Below are 15033 nucleotides of genomic sequence, written 5' to 3' on the forward strand. Positions count from 1 at the left end.
AGCTCATTAAATATTGGTTTGAGTGATTGTTTTGGAGATATTCCAATCGAGCACAAATCGAGCATGTAAACGGGAGTAACTCTTTCCTTCACGCATGTAAACATGTTACCTCGATTGTTTCAGAAACCAGAATTCTGAAACAAAGCATGTACACGTAGTCACTGATGTCTTCCCTGATTTCATAGTGACAAGATTTTCTTTACAGAATGGGCCAAGGAAGATTTAATTATTATGTTGCAGTTTTTGTTAACTGATGCTATGGACACTGTTTAAAAAAACAATATGGATGTGTTTAGTTTTTGTAAAGGTGGCATAATTGACGAGCAAATAATAAATGAATCCTAATGAAATTAAAACCGATCTAATGCTGGAGTATTATTGTCGTAGCACATTAAAGTCCAAACCTCATTGGCGGTGGTATGAGAGCTGATGTAGAGCTGGCAGCAACCAGATCCGGGGTAGTGCACCGTGCACAGCATTTCCTGCCTGCTCATCAGCATCTGGATCTCCTCCCAGGATGGCACGCACTCACGACACTTGGTCTTCTCCAGAGCCTCGCTGATGAAGGATGCGTAGTTGTCCATCTCCGATTCGGGACTCTGGTTCTGGATACTGCAACAGGTTTGTGACAATTTTACATTTGCCAGACAAACTTTTAACAGAATTAAGGTTAAAAACAGTGAGTAAAACAATCTACAGTGGATATAAAAAGTCTACACACCCCTGTTCAAATGCCAAGTTTTTGTGATATAGAATCAAAGATACTTAAAATGCTGATTGGCTGAGAGAATAGTTACAAACCCAATTCTAATAACGGTTAGCCGTTAGCAACGAGCTAGGTTGCTCCAGCAAGAGGTGTCCGTGGCACTCTCAAACCCAGTGAGAGCCAAGAGCCGAAAGGACGCCGTCTTGTCAGTTGGAATGACCTCAAGCCACTTGATTTTTAGATGTGAGGCGTATTTTATTCAGCAACTCCAGAAAATAGCTCTTAAGTCTAACACATGGTCTGATAGTCGTGCTCTTGGCTCGCTTGCAGCAGAGCGCCAACAGCTCTGGCTTGCAGTAAAGTGGCGTCAGTTTAATATCAATGCACATCTGAGAACTTAACAAAATAAAAACATTCAACGTTGTGCAAAGGAGTCACTCTAACACAATTTAGCAGTAATAAATTAAATAATGCATATATTTGTGGGACTGGGGTCAAGTTGTATTTTACAGTTTTTAAAATGTGCAGAATTTCACAAGTTACTTCAAGTAAATAATTAGTCAGCTCTTAATATGAAAAGAAAAATGCACTGAGCTGTCACCATTGTCTTACAAATGCAATTATGCTATGTAGAAACATGACCAACACAAATCAATGTCACATTTTTTTGTTTTTTTACAGTACACTACTTATTTTTAATTTAAAAAAAAAAAGAAAAAAGAATTGTTATGAAATTACTGATTCAATGACTAAAAATGCAACCATATTTTTATTAGGTTAACATTTCTTACCACTTTTATGTTAACAAGAGTACGAAAAATTTGAAAAAAAATATTGTACACCTTATTATAAATTCAGATTTTAAAAAAATAAAATAAAAAATAATAAAAATAATAAAAAATCAGATATAAAATGTGCAATTAATTGTGAGTTCGTTATTGAAGTCAAGTTAAAAATTTGAATCGACTGACACCTCTAGTTTCACACAATATTACAACTTCATTGGAACTGGGTTTGTAAGTACTCAAATACAGTTTCTTGTCTTATAAAGGTCTACAGGAAGTAGACAGAAAGTTGCACACACATTTACTTCTTTCTTTTTTTTAAACCACAGAATATTATTTTAATTAATATTTTTTACAACTTCTTATTATAGCAATGGCATAATATTATAATGCACTTTTATCATCTGGGAGAACACATCATGTTTATTTTACTTTAGTAGCCAAATGTGGTTCCTTAATCCTCACCCTATAAAAACCATTCCCAATAAAAAATATAATCAACTCTCTCTCAAAAAAGAAGAAGAAATAAAATAAAATAAAATCAACTTGGCAGCGGTAACAAAAGACAAATTGTTCAAACATATCGTGTTGAAAGTGACCCAAACCCTTTTAAGAGTGCGACACGGCAACTCTACCACGTTACCCCTTTTGAAGTTTTATTTTCTTTGGGCTGCCGAAATGACAAAATGTGAGAACATTCTGACGATGGCTCTCGGGGACGTTAAAAAGCGCTTCAAAGCCACGTTTGCCTTTGAGTTTAGCACACCAAACAGGAAAAGGTGTTTCCGCTCCTGTGAACGGGGCTGACCTGCCGCTTCCTCCCAACGAAGAGTCCGAGCCAGCCAGGCCCTGGTGAGCGTGCCAGCGCGTGTGCGTGCGTGCGTGCAGCTGGGCCTTATAATGCATCCCTTTGAGTGTGTAAGGTGTGAAATTAAATGAAAACTGTGATGAAGTTATGAGCTAAGTCTTGTGTAAACACCAAGCAGGGATGGAATATAATATAAATCCTCTCAAAAAATAACTGATGCAATACACAAAACGTTTGTCTCAAAAACCATTTTTTTTCAAGATGTCACTAAAATGTCCATTTACAAACCAAATTCCCCAAAAGTTGGGACACTATACAAATTGTGAATAAAAACTAAATGCAATTATGTGGAAGTGGCAAATTGTAATATTTTATTCAGAATAGAACATAGAGAACATGTCAAAAGTTTAAACTGAGAAAATGTATTATTTTAAGGGAAACTATGTTGATTTTAAATTCCATGGTGTCAACAAATCTAAAAAAAAAGTTGGGACAAGACCATTTTCACCACTGTGAGGCATCCCCTCTTCTTCTTACAACAGTCTGTAAACGTTTGGGCATCGAGGGAACAAGTTTCTCAAGTTTAGAAATAGGAATGCTGTCCTGTTCTTGTCTAACACGCGTCTCGAACTGTTCAACTGTTTTGGGCTTTCCTTGTTGCACCTTCCCCTTTATGATGCGCCAAATGTGCTCTAGAAGTGAAAGAAGTGGACTGCAGGCTGGCCATTTCAATACCCGGATCCTTTTTGCGCAGCCATGATGCTGCATGTGGTCTGGCATTATCGTGTTGAGAAATGCAAGATCTTCTCTGAAAGTGATGATGCCTGGATGGGAGCATATGTTGTTCTCCAATCGCAATTTACCTTTCTGCATTGACGATGCCTTTCCAGATGTGGAACAACATTGGTGGAATTGGTGATTCTCTACCCATCTTGGCTTCCTGAGAGACACTGCCACTCCGAGAAGCTCTTTTTATACTCCAACCAAGTTGCCAATGGACCTCATTAGTGGAAACTGGTCTTCCAGTGGTTTTTTTACAAGTTCAATTGACTTAGCGTCTTATTGCTACCTGTCCCAACTTTTTTTTTGATTTGTTGGCACCATGAAATTTACAATCAACATGTTTCCCTTAAAATGATACATTTTCTCAATTTAAACTTTTGACCTGTCATCTATGTTCTATTCTAAACAAAATATTGAAATTTAGCACTTCCACATAATTGCATTCAGTTTTTATTTACAATTTGTATAGTGTCCCAACTTTTTGGGAATTGGGTTTGTAGTACTAATTCTATTCTCTTTATATATTCTATGACACGGACCCCTTGTGATAACCAAACTTTGGGAATCACTGGTATGACTAGTTGCATTTCCGTGGATTCATTTGCATTTCCAGTCATCGTCTGGTAAAAAAAAAAAAAAAGAAGAAGTTTTCATCAGTTTAAAAATAAGTGAATCCCCCGTTAATATGACCTCAGTCTTGTCTAAACAAAAATCAGAGATGGAGTGGGAAGGAAACAATTACGTGACATGAGGCCGGGGCACATAATTCACTCAAAAGAGGCGTTCAAACCGGGGCCTTTTTAATAACACTGCCACGGGTGGGAATTTGTCCCGCTGCTGAAACATAATTAGGAATGTTCCAGCAAGGCTGTGGGATCCCCTCATATGCCCCCTTTTAACTGCCACTTCTCTTCCCTCCACAGATTCTCTGGGGGGCACTGCATGTTGGGAGGAGTGGGGCAGGGGGGGGGGGGGGGGGGGGTAGAGAGGGGGGGGGGTGGAGGGATGTGGAAGCTTTTCTGGGCCGCATGCCCAGCTCCAGCCTTGGCGCTGCCCAGCTGCGGCTTTCCAAAGGGAGCGGCGAGAAAAAGTGCGTGAGAGCAAAAAAGAGGCATCAAGTTATTTGACTCCGTGATCGCTCCTGTAGATAAGGACCCCGCCGCCGTTTGATGGGGGACAGAAAACGCGGAGGAGGGAGATTAGAGGGCTAATAGCGTAGATTAGCGTGCGCCGCAGAAGGGCTAATTCAGAACTGCAAATCCACAGCCCACAATAGCTAAAGTGTCGCTATGAGATGCTGGCGCCTGCTTATTTTTTCTATTCACCACCGTCTCGCATCAAAGTTCTCATAGCAGCAGCAGTTGAATTGAATTGACCTTACATTTCAAAGAAAATGTCAAAAAATTCCTAATGGGAATCCAGGATCTTTTTACAAACTCGACAAAGATTAAACCTGTAGCAGTTAGCTTCTTTGTGTAGCACATTGCTCGAGTTGAATGTCAGTGGCTTATCTTCAAGCCGTTTGCCATTCATTCCTTGAACTGCTCCCTTTTTCCTCAGGATTGCTTTCGACCAACTACCATGACACATACTGTGTTCGTACCATCCATACTCTTGTTTCGAGTGTCAGGTTCCGACTTGTACGACTTCCATGTTGGCATTTCTCTCCCTCACAATCGATGGGACAAGCCAAAATTCACACCCTAATCTTTATTTTCTACACAAAAGCAGTGCTAATCTCAAATCCAAAACGTTGCCAATGTTGCCAACGCCGCCATCTACAGGGATCTGTTTGTCAAACTTGACATTCACAGGCAAACTCAACCTCAACGCTGACCTGTTGAAAAATGTGCTTGACGATTATATTATTATTATATTATATTCCAGTTGATGACGATAAACGTCCATATCAGTGAATGACTTACGAAATGTGACAGAATAATTTTGTCCACAAAATGTATTACAATACCTCTTGAGGTGGAATCGCAGATACTTGAGGACGGCGGCTCCGGGCAGGAAGGTGCAGCTCATGCAGGTGAGCAGCTGCCAGTAGCGCAGGTGGGCGGCGGTGTAGGGCGCCGGCGTGTGGCTAGTCTGCTTCACCAGCTGGCAGTAGACCTCGTCGCGCAGCGGCCGCAGGTCCAGGCAGGTCTGCAGAACGCCCTGGATGATGGGCACGGCATCGTGCACCGACTCCAGCTGCTGCAGGCCGTTGAAGAGCTTGACGGCCTCTTCGCACAACGAGCCGTAGCCCTTGCCGTGGTGGTCTGTGAACCATTCGGAATGGTTACAAACGGGAACACTATACAACATTTTCAGGAAAATTAGGCCTTTAATGTCACGTGAGATCAATGAGTTGTCACAGGACCTTGCTCAGCAAGGATTACTTGTTCGCTGCCTTTTCTTTGGCTAGTAAAAAAGTTGGATGCAGTCACATACAAACAGCAGCGTATAAGATCATCAAATAAGACATGCACTGAAAAATGTCAACTTAGCACATACTTTTTTGTGTATTTGGGCTGCAGTACGCGAGAATGCCCTTGTGGAAATTACAGCGGCTATCTCTGTATAAATGCTTTAACCTTAACTTGAGACTTATTTATACTCTCAAATTTAGTTAAACATCCACCTAGTAACTCATTTGCTCACAAAAACATATACATACGTTCTATTTTAAATGTTAAAGTGTCCCAAAGACGTATTTGTTTTTTGTTTTTTTTTGCTAGAGCATATAGAAGGCTTTGATGCAGCCTTTCAACTGCATACAATAGTTGAAACAATGGTAGTTATTACAAAAACGGCCAGCAGGTGGCAGCAGAATAGAATAAATCAACCAGGGCCATGTTGAAAAAAAGCTCATTTACTAACAATTCTAAATAGATTCGTGAATAATGATGAAACTTAGCTATATTCTCATGCTAATTGTTGCAAAATGGAAATCAACTTTTTTTTCCTGATGAAAGAAGAGACAAATCTTTTTTGGGGTAGGTTCCATGTTTTTACAGCAATAGAACAGAATATTCTGTGGGCCTTGCAAAAATCAGTAAAAATCCAGTAAAACAGCTGGGAGTGAAGGGGATGGCTTCAGTGAAAATGGCTGGGAGTAAATGAGTTAAGCAAACAGTCGCTCATCCTGCCAACTGGATTTTGGCCTGTTTTACTGCCTCTTCTCTTCTATCCTTTGCACCCATGATGTTGCTGTGGAGGATTTGGCATTAACCAACCAGAACAGGTCCTGAGGTGAACCACTTTCCCGGAGGAGTCTTCCTGCAGCGCTTCATTTCATTTATTGGGACTCTCATGCTGCTTAAACTAACATTGTATATATCATCAAGCAAACGAGATGCACACAATCTAACACCTTGCTGTCAAACAACACAACATTGGCATCATGCATGATTTGTGTGTGCGTGTGCGTGTGTGCGTGAAATGGCTTACATGTGTGCTCAAGGCTGCCGTAGGGGAAGGGCAGCAGTGGAGCGTAGAGGGGGCCATGGGTGTACTTCAGGATGGGATTGTGCTGGTAAATGTGCTCCACCACTTCAGGGTTGAACTTGTTTTCCTGAAGGACAACAGGTGAAAGAAAAGTTGCTGAGAAAGTTCATATCGCTCCACCATGCGTGCGGCCAATCAAGCCCAGCGGGTGACTGAGTGCATCTGGGGCGAGGTCAAGTGATGACCCGGCAAACGGCCGCAGCACGATAGACATGTTATATTTTATCCGCCCGAGTCAGCCAGATCAACATGTTTCAGTCCTCGGTGGCCCGCGGCCCGGACGCCTTCCAGAGGCAACAGATGGCTCGCACGCTATACGGCCCTGCGCCACCTGTTGCTTATTAGTAACACCGCCACCGCCGCTCTCTCGACTTTTCCCCAGCCTCTCTATGGCGGGCTTCCAGACAAGCTTACTCAGCGGGGCCGAGTTGACACATTCCTCGGCGGTGTTCCGTGCACGCTGGTGACAGCCTAGTCTGTTTGAAGGGCAGGAACGAGACACGGACGCTTTGAACATGACAATTGCACAACTTCACTAAAGACTCCAGTTCTATTCTACTTCGACAATAGCCTTGCTGGTGTCAGAGGAGCCATGACATGTTTGCTTGTCACATAAACATGTCCAGAATTAAGCCTCATTATCCAAACCACACCAGGCATGTTGGCTCAGAGCAAACAAAAGACACTGTGTAGGTGTGTTTACAGTAGACAATGATTGACAGTTTATGCAGCTCTCCCTTTTTCTTCAATAGAGGGGGACATGTTTAGGAAACGGACTTTGTAATTGCTTGTATACAAACCTTTTAATCTCTGGGGGTCATCAAGTGTGAAATCACGCAACCAAAAAAGTTGCTGCAAACTTTTCATTAACATGTCTTGTTTGCTAGACTGTGATGTAACAGTGGGGGCTAATTAATATAAGACTCCCCACAAACTAAGCAGCGCTGCAGTGTAAAAGTATTGATAGCGTTAAGTCATGAACACCTCTCCCACAGATCACCTCAGAACCAAGATAGAGTGTGATAGAAATGGGCCATTTGCCACTCAGAAAGACTAGGTACGTAAATCTTTTGGATTAAGAATATCTACAACAATCAAGAAAAGTCCAGTTGCCTCAATTCAACTATTGTGGGTTAGCGAACAGCATTATTTTCTGATTAGCAGCACATACTTAAATGTTTGTCATGAATAGTTAGGGTAGACTAGACACTACATGCATGAATCTACTTCAATAATTGCCAAGTGTAAATGGTGATAAAGTGCTGCTTTCTTTCTTTATTGCCATTCAAATTTGCTAAGTGTACAGAACGCAATGTCGTTGCACGGCTCAAGCAGGAAAAAAAATGAAATATTGTAAGAAAACAAACAAAACCAACAACAACCATGACCAGCAGCTGAAAATGCTGAGGTACAGTATAAATATGGACATAAAATAGAGATAAAAATAGAATAAAAAATAATATGACTTTATTGTCTTGTATTGTCTTGCCTTATCACGTTGCCCCAAGCTTCACACTCGATCGTCGTGGTAACAAAAGCGGTGCAGATGATGGGGGTATAACCATATCACAGGTACGTTATTAATACACCTAGGAATTGTTTTAAATTGTTAATATTATTGTAACAGACAGAAGCACTGAACAAACTAAGCCACTTCCTGCAATATGCCCAATGTCAGTCACGAGAATTCATGCATTATTTACAGAGGAAAAATGTCCAAAAATACACACAGTATGACAATGTTAATGAATACCCGGATCTGCACATAGTTTTATCCTAATCTGTCTTAGCTAGCAAACAAACAAGCGATTAAACTAAACTCCCTTCACGGTTGGGGGGCAAAAAAACACAATCGCCCGAAAGATGGTTAAATAAGCGCTGCCTCGTGTTGATATTGGGAGATGCTTTAAAAGATAAATTAAAGATAACAAAAACGGCCTCTGTTGCCGATTTTCAGAGAGCGTCCAAAGGTGAAACGACTGATGGAATTGTGAGGAGCAATTCAAAAGTGGGTCATGGGGATGCAATGAAGGGGTTCTCGACCAGTCTCACGCTATGGGACACACGTTTTCCCATGGTAATTACGTCGTGAACTCATTTATTTAAATATTAAAGTCAAATTATCCTTTTGTTTTTTTTAAGTAACTGTAGCTGGTCACATAAGGGTGATTGTTATCATTGTCATTGCCAGTTGTGGCTGGCAAAACACTTTTTGCATAACAACCAGTCGACAATCAAGAAGAGTCCAGTTTCCTCAATTAAATTTTTGCAGTGCCGTTTCGCTTTCCTATTATTATTTTGCAAGCATGTGTATCCTGGTGAAAATCCCCAAACATGAACCCCAGGACTACCCTCAGTATTGCCTTCTGGAACATTAGAAAAAAATGGCCTCAGACTCAAGTTTGACCGATTGGCATGAAATTTTGTGTACATGACTATGATAGCAGGATGCCCGAAAAAGTCTCAAGGAACCTTGCATGTAACTGAAAAGTAAGTCAGCCATTTTATTTTGAATAAGATAAATTCCATGGGACCTATTTTGACAAACTCCAACAAGAAATTTCGCCCAGAAGACCCCTCAAATGGAATCAGACCCTTTTGCCTAAAATGTCTAATGTGGGTGGAGAATGGTGTCAAAGTTTCATAAACATTTCGGGGTGGTTACCATGGAAATGTGGGTGCAGCTTCCTTTGCCAATAGAGAATCGCTGTTGTAATGTTGAACACTGCTAGCTGTTATTTAGCCGGCGAGTAAGGTTGGACTGTTAAAAGTCCTCAACGTCGCCCCCTCCAGCATGGCTCAGGCCCTCCTGGTCAAGCCGCCGGAAAGATTAAGCACTTTAAGATTAGACACTCTCGCTGTTAGATTACGCAGACATGAGTCCAAAGCAAAGTAGACCGTTTATCTGACCTCGCCGAAACCACTGCCTTCGCGGACTGGCCTGAGACGAGGCGACCGCCTGCTCCTTGAGATTCCAGTGAGCGGTTCTCTCTAGCAACCCCGCTTCTAAAAATAACCCTCATCAGCCCACTTCAGTCTTGTTTGTTCACGCATAGTGAGTCAGCATCAAACAATAACTTTTTATCTCCACTTTCTGCCTCGGGGTTTGAGCTCCAGATGACATCATTCAGGAGAGAAAGGAAACTTTGGACTTCTGGCCTTTTGTGTGGTTTCCATAGCGACCAAGCTGGGGGTAATAACCTGTTCCCCGCTGGCTGTTTGTGTTTGGTGTCGCAAGTGTATTTGACCTTACTTCTATGTCCTGGATCAGGAGTTGCGTGGGCGTCTCGACGGGCGCTTTGGTGTCGATGATTTTCTGGATGGCACAGGCCCAGTGCACGGCCTCGTTGAAGTGTTTGGTGTACAGCCTGTAGCAGTGCTTGCGCCCATACACAGTGATGCTCCAGTAGCCTTGAAGAAGAGCACGGAAACATCACATTATATCACTGATGAGCAATCACCACATTCTTGGAATTGGACCAGGCCAAATCACAACAGCGGAACTGGGTCACAAGTTCCAAAGTCCCCCTTTGTGGAAAACCAGAGCTTATTGTATGAGCAACTCAGGCCTGCCTGAGCTGCACGGCTCTTAAAATGCCTTCCTGCTACGTGACTTGGCACTGTGTCCTCCTGTCTTGATATCCTCCTAACCCCCAAAAACAGTGAAGTCTAACAGCTTGGTGCTACTAACATTTTTCACATTTGCTTAAAGGATGCCAAAGGGGCACTTGTGCGATCCCATTGCAGGAAGTTAGCCTAGCGGAACAGTTGCAGGGTTATTGTCAGGGGAGGTGAGTACCAAGTGTACAGCAAACCTGCTGGACACAACCCAAAAAGGAACTAGAGATGATTTCTCCAGCCCTGTTTATCCTTTTGCTCATTTTATTGTTGGAAATTCAATTGCGAACCAAAATTTAATTCCTCTGAACCTATTTGGGGTCATGGTTCTATGGTTAGGTTTGTATTTTCTCACATAAAAGGCTATTATTGTAATAAAATCCACATAGCAATCAGCAAACAATCAGTAATGACCAATGTATCGCCCACTAGAAAACTTTATTGCCCTAATTCTAGCCTTAAACATTCACAAGGAAGATTCACTAAGAGTGAATAAAAGCTTAATTAATGAGGGAGGCTTAACTAGAACTAAAATATGAAGAAGTAGAAAACGCATGGAGGAAGTACACATTTTCAATTCAAGAATAAGGAACAAAATGTTTTATAGCAGCTAAATGGAAGTCATTACAAAGCAAAGAGAAAAGCCACACTCCCGCCAAGAAAATTCCTCATAATGCACAATGAGGTAGTCCAAAATATTTGCTTCTGGACCAGGAGGCCGAGTAGTAAAATCCCAAAATATTGACAATCATCTCATCCAGACTGGCTTCCTGGTATACTCTAAATGTTTAGTTTCATTGAGAGAAGGAACCGAGATGCCTGACTGATCGCTGAAAAGTTTCTAAACAAACTTTCAACCGCATTTTGGACTGAGCCGCGCTGGGGCTTCCCAAATATGCTCACAATTACAGTGCATGTGGGATCACAAAGGGAACCGCAAGACATCACATCACATACATCAGAAAACATGCAAACCATCTGACTCGGAATCTCTGAAAAAGTCCAAATCACCAAACGCTTATGAACACTGCAGACATTACAGGACGACCGAGACGTCAAGCGTGAGTCAGCCATGTGTCAGCCTTGCTGTGTGTGTGGTGGTGGTGGGGGGGGTGTAAGCGTGTGTGTAAGCGTGCGACGCTCACCCGTCTCCTTGAAGGTCTGCTTGTCTGGCCAAATGACTGAGCAGAGACTGGTGAGCACGAGTGTTCCCAGTCTGCGGGCTCCCTTTTCTGGGCCACTGTAGTAATCCAGCGAGTCTTGGCTTAGCACGAACCAGAAGCGTCGCTGCTTGATCCAGTTGCCTCGCACTTCACGCAGCAGCCAACCTTCCCCAAGACAAAAAAGTACAAATGAAACTAGTAATACATGTTCATAGATGGCCAATGTACCCCCCACCCCACAATTGTTGATATTGAAAATGGTGTAAATTAATGTTTTTAAAAAACGAATTACTTTGAACAACAACAACAAAAATATACTGTACATACATTTTCCATGTAAATTTTAATTCTCGGACGAAACCTGTGACTATGAAGGATTTGTTGCGCGTTAGGCTTTCCTGGTAGAACCATTTTGAATTGTGGCCTCAACAAAAAGGAAAATTACAAATAATGGTCAAATTTTGAAAGACTGTTGCTAAAATGGTAACAGTTGGTGTGCTAACACAAAAACACAAACACAGATTGACAAGGATCCAACTTTGTGCCTTCTATAATCAGGTACTATTGGTAACGAGGGTAGCTCAAATGCAAACACGCTAACAGCTTTGAACCAAGCAACCTGAGTGGAGAAAGCGCTGAGCTACATAGAGTAGATACGGATTTTATGGTTTGCCTTGTGCTTGCATACTATTTCTAATGAGAACGGGTACAATGCTAGCATACTATCACTTAAGTTAACATATAGCGAGATAACATCCTGAGTAAAGAAAGTGAGCAATAAGAATTTTATTGTAACTTGTGTCCAGGCATTTATTTATTTTTATTTAAAGAGAAGAGATCAAATATTATTGTCTTTACTTTCTCCACCTCTCACATACACATCAGTAGCATATATCGATGAACAAAGATACATTATTTGTAGCAAATAAATAATGTGTTTTAGACCAAGTGAAATTTGATGATCTCTAATGACATGTGATCCAGGATTATTATCTTGTTTCGGCATGCGAAATAAACAAACAACGTGAATAGTGTGGGAAATAACATACCATAAATCTGGAAATAATGTGAATAATGCACAATGTAACACATGAATCTCAATGGTGCTTATCCCAAATCAAGTCAAGTCAAGTTTATTTATATAGCCCTTAATCACAAAAGGGTCTCAAAGGGCTTCACATGCCCACAGTTGTTCAACCTTGGTGGAAGTCTGCGTTCTGCTGCATGCTGATGGCCAGTCAATTTACTTTGGGCCAAGAACAAAATGTTGTTTCTATTTGACTTTACAACACATTCTGGCAGCCATGTTATCAGAGAACTTCCAAGAAAAGCTCTGCCTCCCCACCCAAAACGTTCCGGACAGCAGGTAGGCTTGTCATGGAGCTACCAAAAAACGCCGCTGCACACTATGTTTCACTTATAGGTTAACCCCAGATGTCTGTAATTGTCTACAGCATTTCTGTAAGGGACACACTTGTTGGATTAAATGCTAGGGGGATACAAATATAGCCAGCTAATGGCAGAGGCATTAAAGCCTGCCATGCAGCGTGCATAATTACAACTGTGAAGTGAGAGAAAGAAGAAAGCTGAGGGCAAGTGTAGCTGGTGATGGAGAAAAGTGACAAAAGGTCAAGCAGAAGAATTTTAAACCATTCAAATGTTTTATTTCCAAGATAGTATAGCGATGTTAAATGAATGTGGGCCAGATCTGCCAGAGGATATTAATTTTCTAGAATTGTCAATTGTCATACAGTATTATTTGTCTCTACCAGAGATGACAAAGCTACGCAAGTAATAACATTTTTCACTAGTAACAAAATATGTTCCATTTAAAACAATTGAAAATCCGGATTTTCTCTCATTTGTCCACCAACATTTTACCATCAGAGCATGCAGCAAAATGTCACATCTTTCCTTTCTTCCTCAGGTCCTACAAGCGTGCCTTGCTGCTGAATTGGTAAGCATATAGATTTCAGATAATTGTCAGGGTATCGGGGTCCATCAGTGGCCCACACAACGACCACGATTACACAGTCATGCAACAAGACGGAAGCGGCAATGCTTTGTAGCTTTGGGAATCAGATTGTAGTTAAATGGTTATTCGGAACTACTAAACTACACAAATAAGTGGAAAAATAACTAACTAGCTTGATAACCAGGTATCTGAATACCCCACTAGCTTGCTATAGCCTACCTACACAAATAACTAAACAAAATGACTATTGAGCAAGCTTGCCAAGTACTGAACTACAGTAGCCCAGAAGACCAGACTTCCTTCTCCCCAGCCACTTTACCCAGCTCCTCCGGCGGGATAACAAAGGCGTTCCTGGGCAAGCTGAGAGACATAGTCTCTCCAGCGTGTCCTGGGTCATCCCCGGGGCCTTCCGCCGGTGGGACATACCTCTCCAGGGAGGCGTCCAGGAGGCATCTGAACCAGATGCCCGAGCCACCTCAACTAGCTCCTCAACGTGGAGTCAACCCTGAGTCCCTCCCGGATGACCGAGCTTCTCACCCTATCTCTAAGGGAGAGCCTGGACACCTTTATGAAGCCAATAGCACCACATCATCTGCAAAAAGCAGATATGCAATGCTGAGGCCACCAAACCGGACCCCCTCAACACTTTGGCTGCACCTAGAAATTCTGGCCATAAAAGTTATAAACAGAATTGATGACAAAGGGCAGCCTTGGCGGAGTTCAAACCTCACTGGCAACGAATCAGACTTACTGCCGGCAATCCGGACCAAACTCTGACACCGGTTGTACAGGCACGAACAGCCCGTATCAGGGGGCTCGGTACCCCGTACTTCGGAAGCGCCCCCCGAGGGACACGGTCGAACGCCTTCTCCAAATCCACAAAACAGATGTAGACTGGCTGGGCGAACTCCCATGAACCCTCAAGTACCCTGCCGAGGGTGTAGAGCTGGTCCACTGTACCACGGCCAGGACGAAAACCACACTGCTCCTCCTGAATCCGAGATTCGACTTCCCGACGGACCCTTCTCATCAGCACCCCTGAATAGACCTTACCAGGGAGGCTGAGGAGGGTGATCTGTCTATAGTTGGAGCACACCCTCCGGCCCCCTGCCAATCCAGAGGCACTGTCCCTTATGTCCACGCAATGTTGTAGAGGCGTGTGTAACACGACAGCCCCACAACATCCAGAGCCTTTAGGAACTCTGGGCGTATTTTATAGAATTTCTTCGAAGCTGTCCGGAAGTCGTTTTCCATGGCCTCATCAAACTCCTCCCATGTCCAAGTTTTTGCCTCAGCGAGTTCTGCCGGAGGTGGACGTCGAAACTCTTTCTGAGGGGATTCCGCTAGACCATAGATGTCAAACTGCGGTCCCCGAGGGCCGCAGTCCTGCAGGTTTTGGAGGTTACCCTCTTTTAACACAAGCTGATTCCAATCAGCAGGATCGTTATTAGGCTTATGCAGAGCCCCCCAGGACCGGAGTTTGACACCTATGCGCTAGACGTTCCCAGCAAACCCTCACAGAGCGTTTGGGTCTGCCAGGTCTGACCGGCATCTTCCCCCACCATCGAAGCCAACACGCCACCTGGTGGTGATCAGTTGACAGCTCCGCCTCTCTCCAAAACCAAAACACGACTACAAAGTCGATCAATGAACTGCGGCCTAGGGTGTCCTGGTGCCAAGTGCACATATGGACACCCCTA

At 42.8% G+C, this 15033-nt stretch overlaps 1 protein-coding gene across 1 annotated transcript in view; it reads right to left on the reverse strand.

The window, feature by feature from the left end:
• plekhh3 (pleckstrin homology, MyTH4 and FERM domain containing H3) overlaps nt 1-15033 on the reverse strand; it is a 47258-nt gene that overhangs the window by 7272 nt on the left and 24953 nt on the right. The window contains exons 4-8 of the mRNA XM_086068292.1: nt 11341-11523; nt 9831-9988; nt 6521-6644; nt 5052-5349; nt 405-612 (exon numbers count right to left, since the gene is read on the reverse strand). Coding sequence (XP_085924418.1) covers nt 405-612; nt 5052-5349; nt 6521-6644; nt 9831-9988; nt 11341-11523 — 971 coding nt within the window. The remainder of the gene's footprint in view (nt 1-404; nt 613-5051; nt 5350-6520; nt 6645-9830; nt 9989-11340; nt 11524-15033) is intronic.

This window comes from Leptonotus elevatus, chromosome 1 (genome assembly GCF_054856555.1).
Source record: "Leptonotus elevatus isolate MCC_2025b chromosome 1, RoL_Lele_1.0, whole genome shotgun sequence".
In the NCBI taxonomy this organism is placed as follows: domain Eukaryota; kingdom Metazoa; phylum Chordata; class Actinopteri; order Syngnathiformes; family Syngnathidae; genus Leptonotus; species Leptonotus elevatus.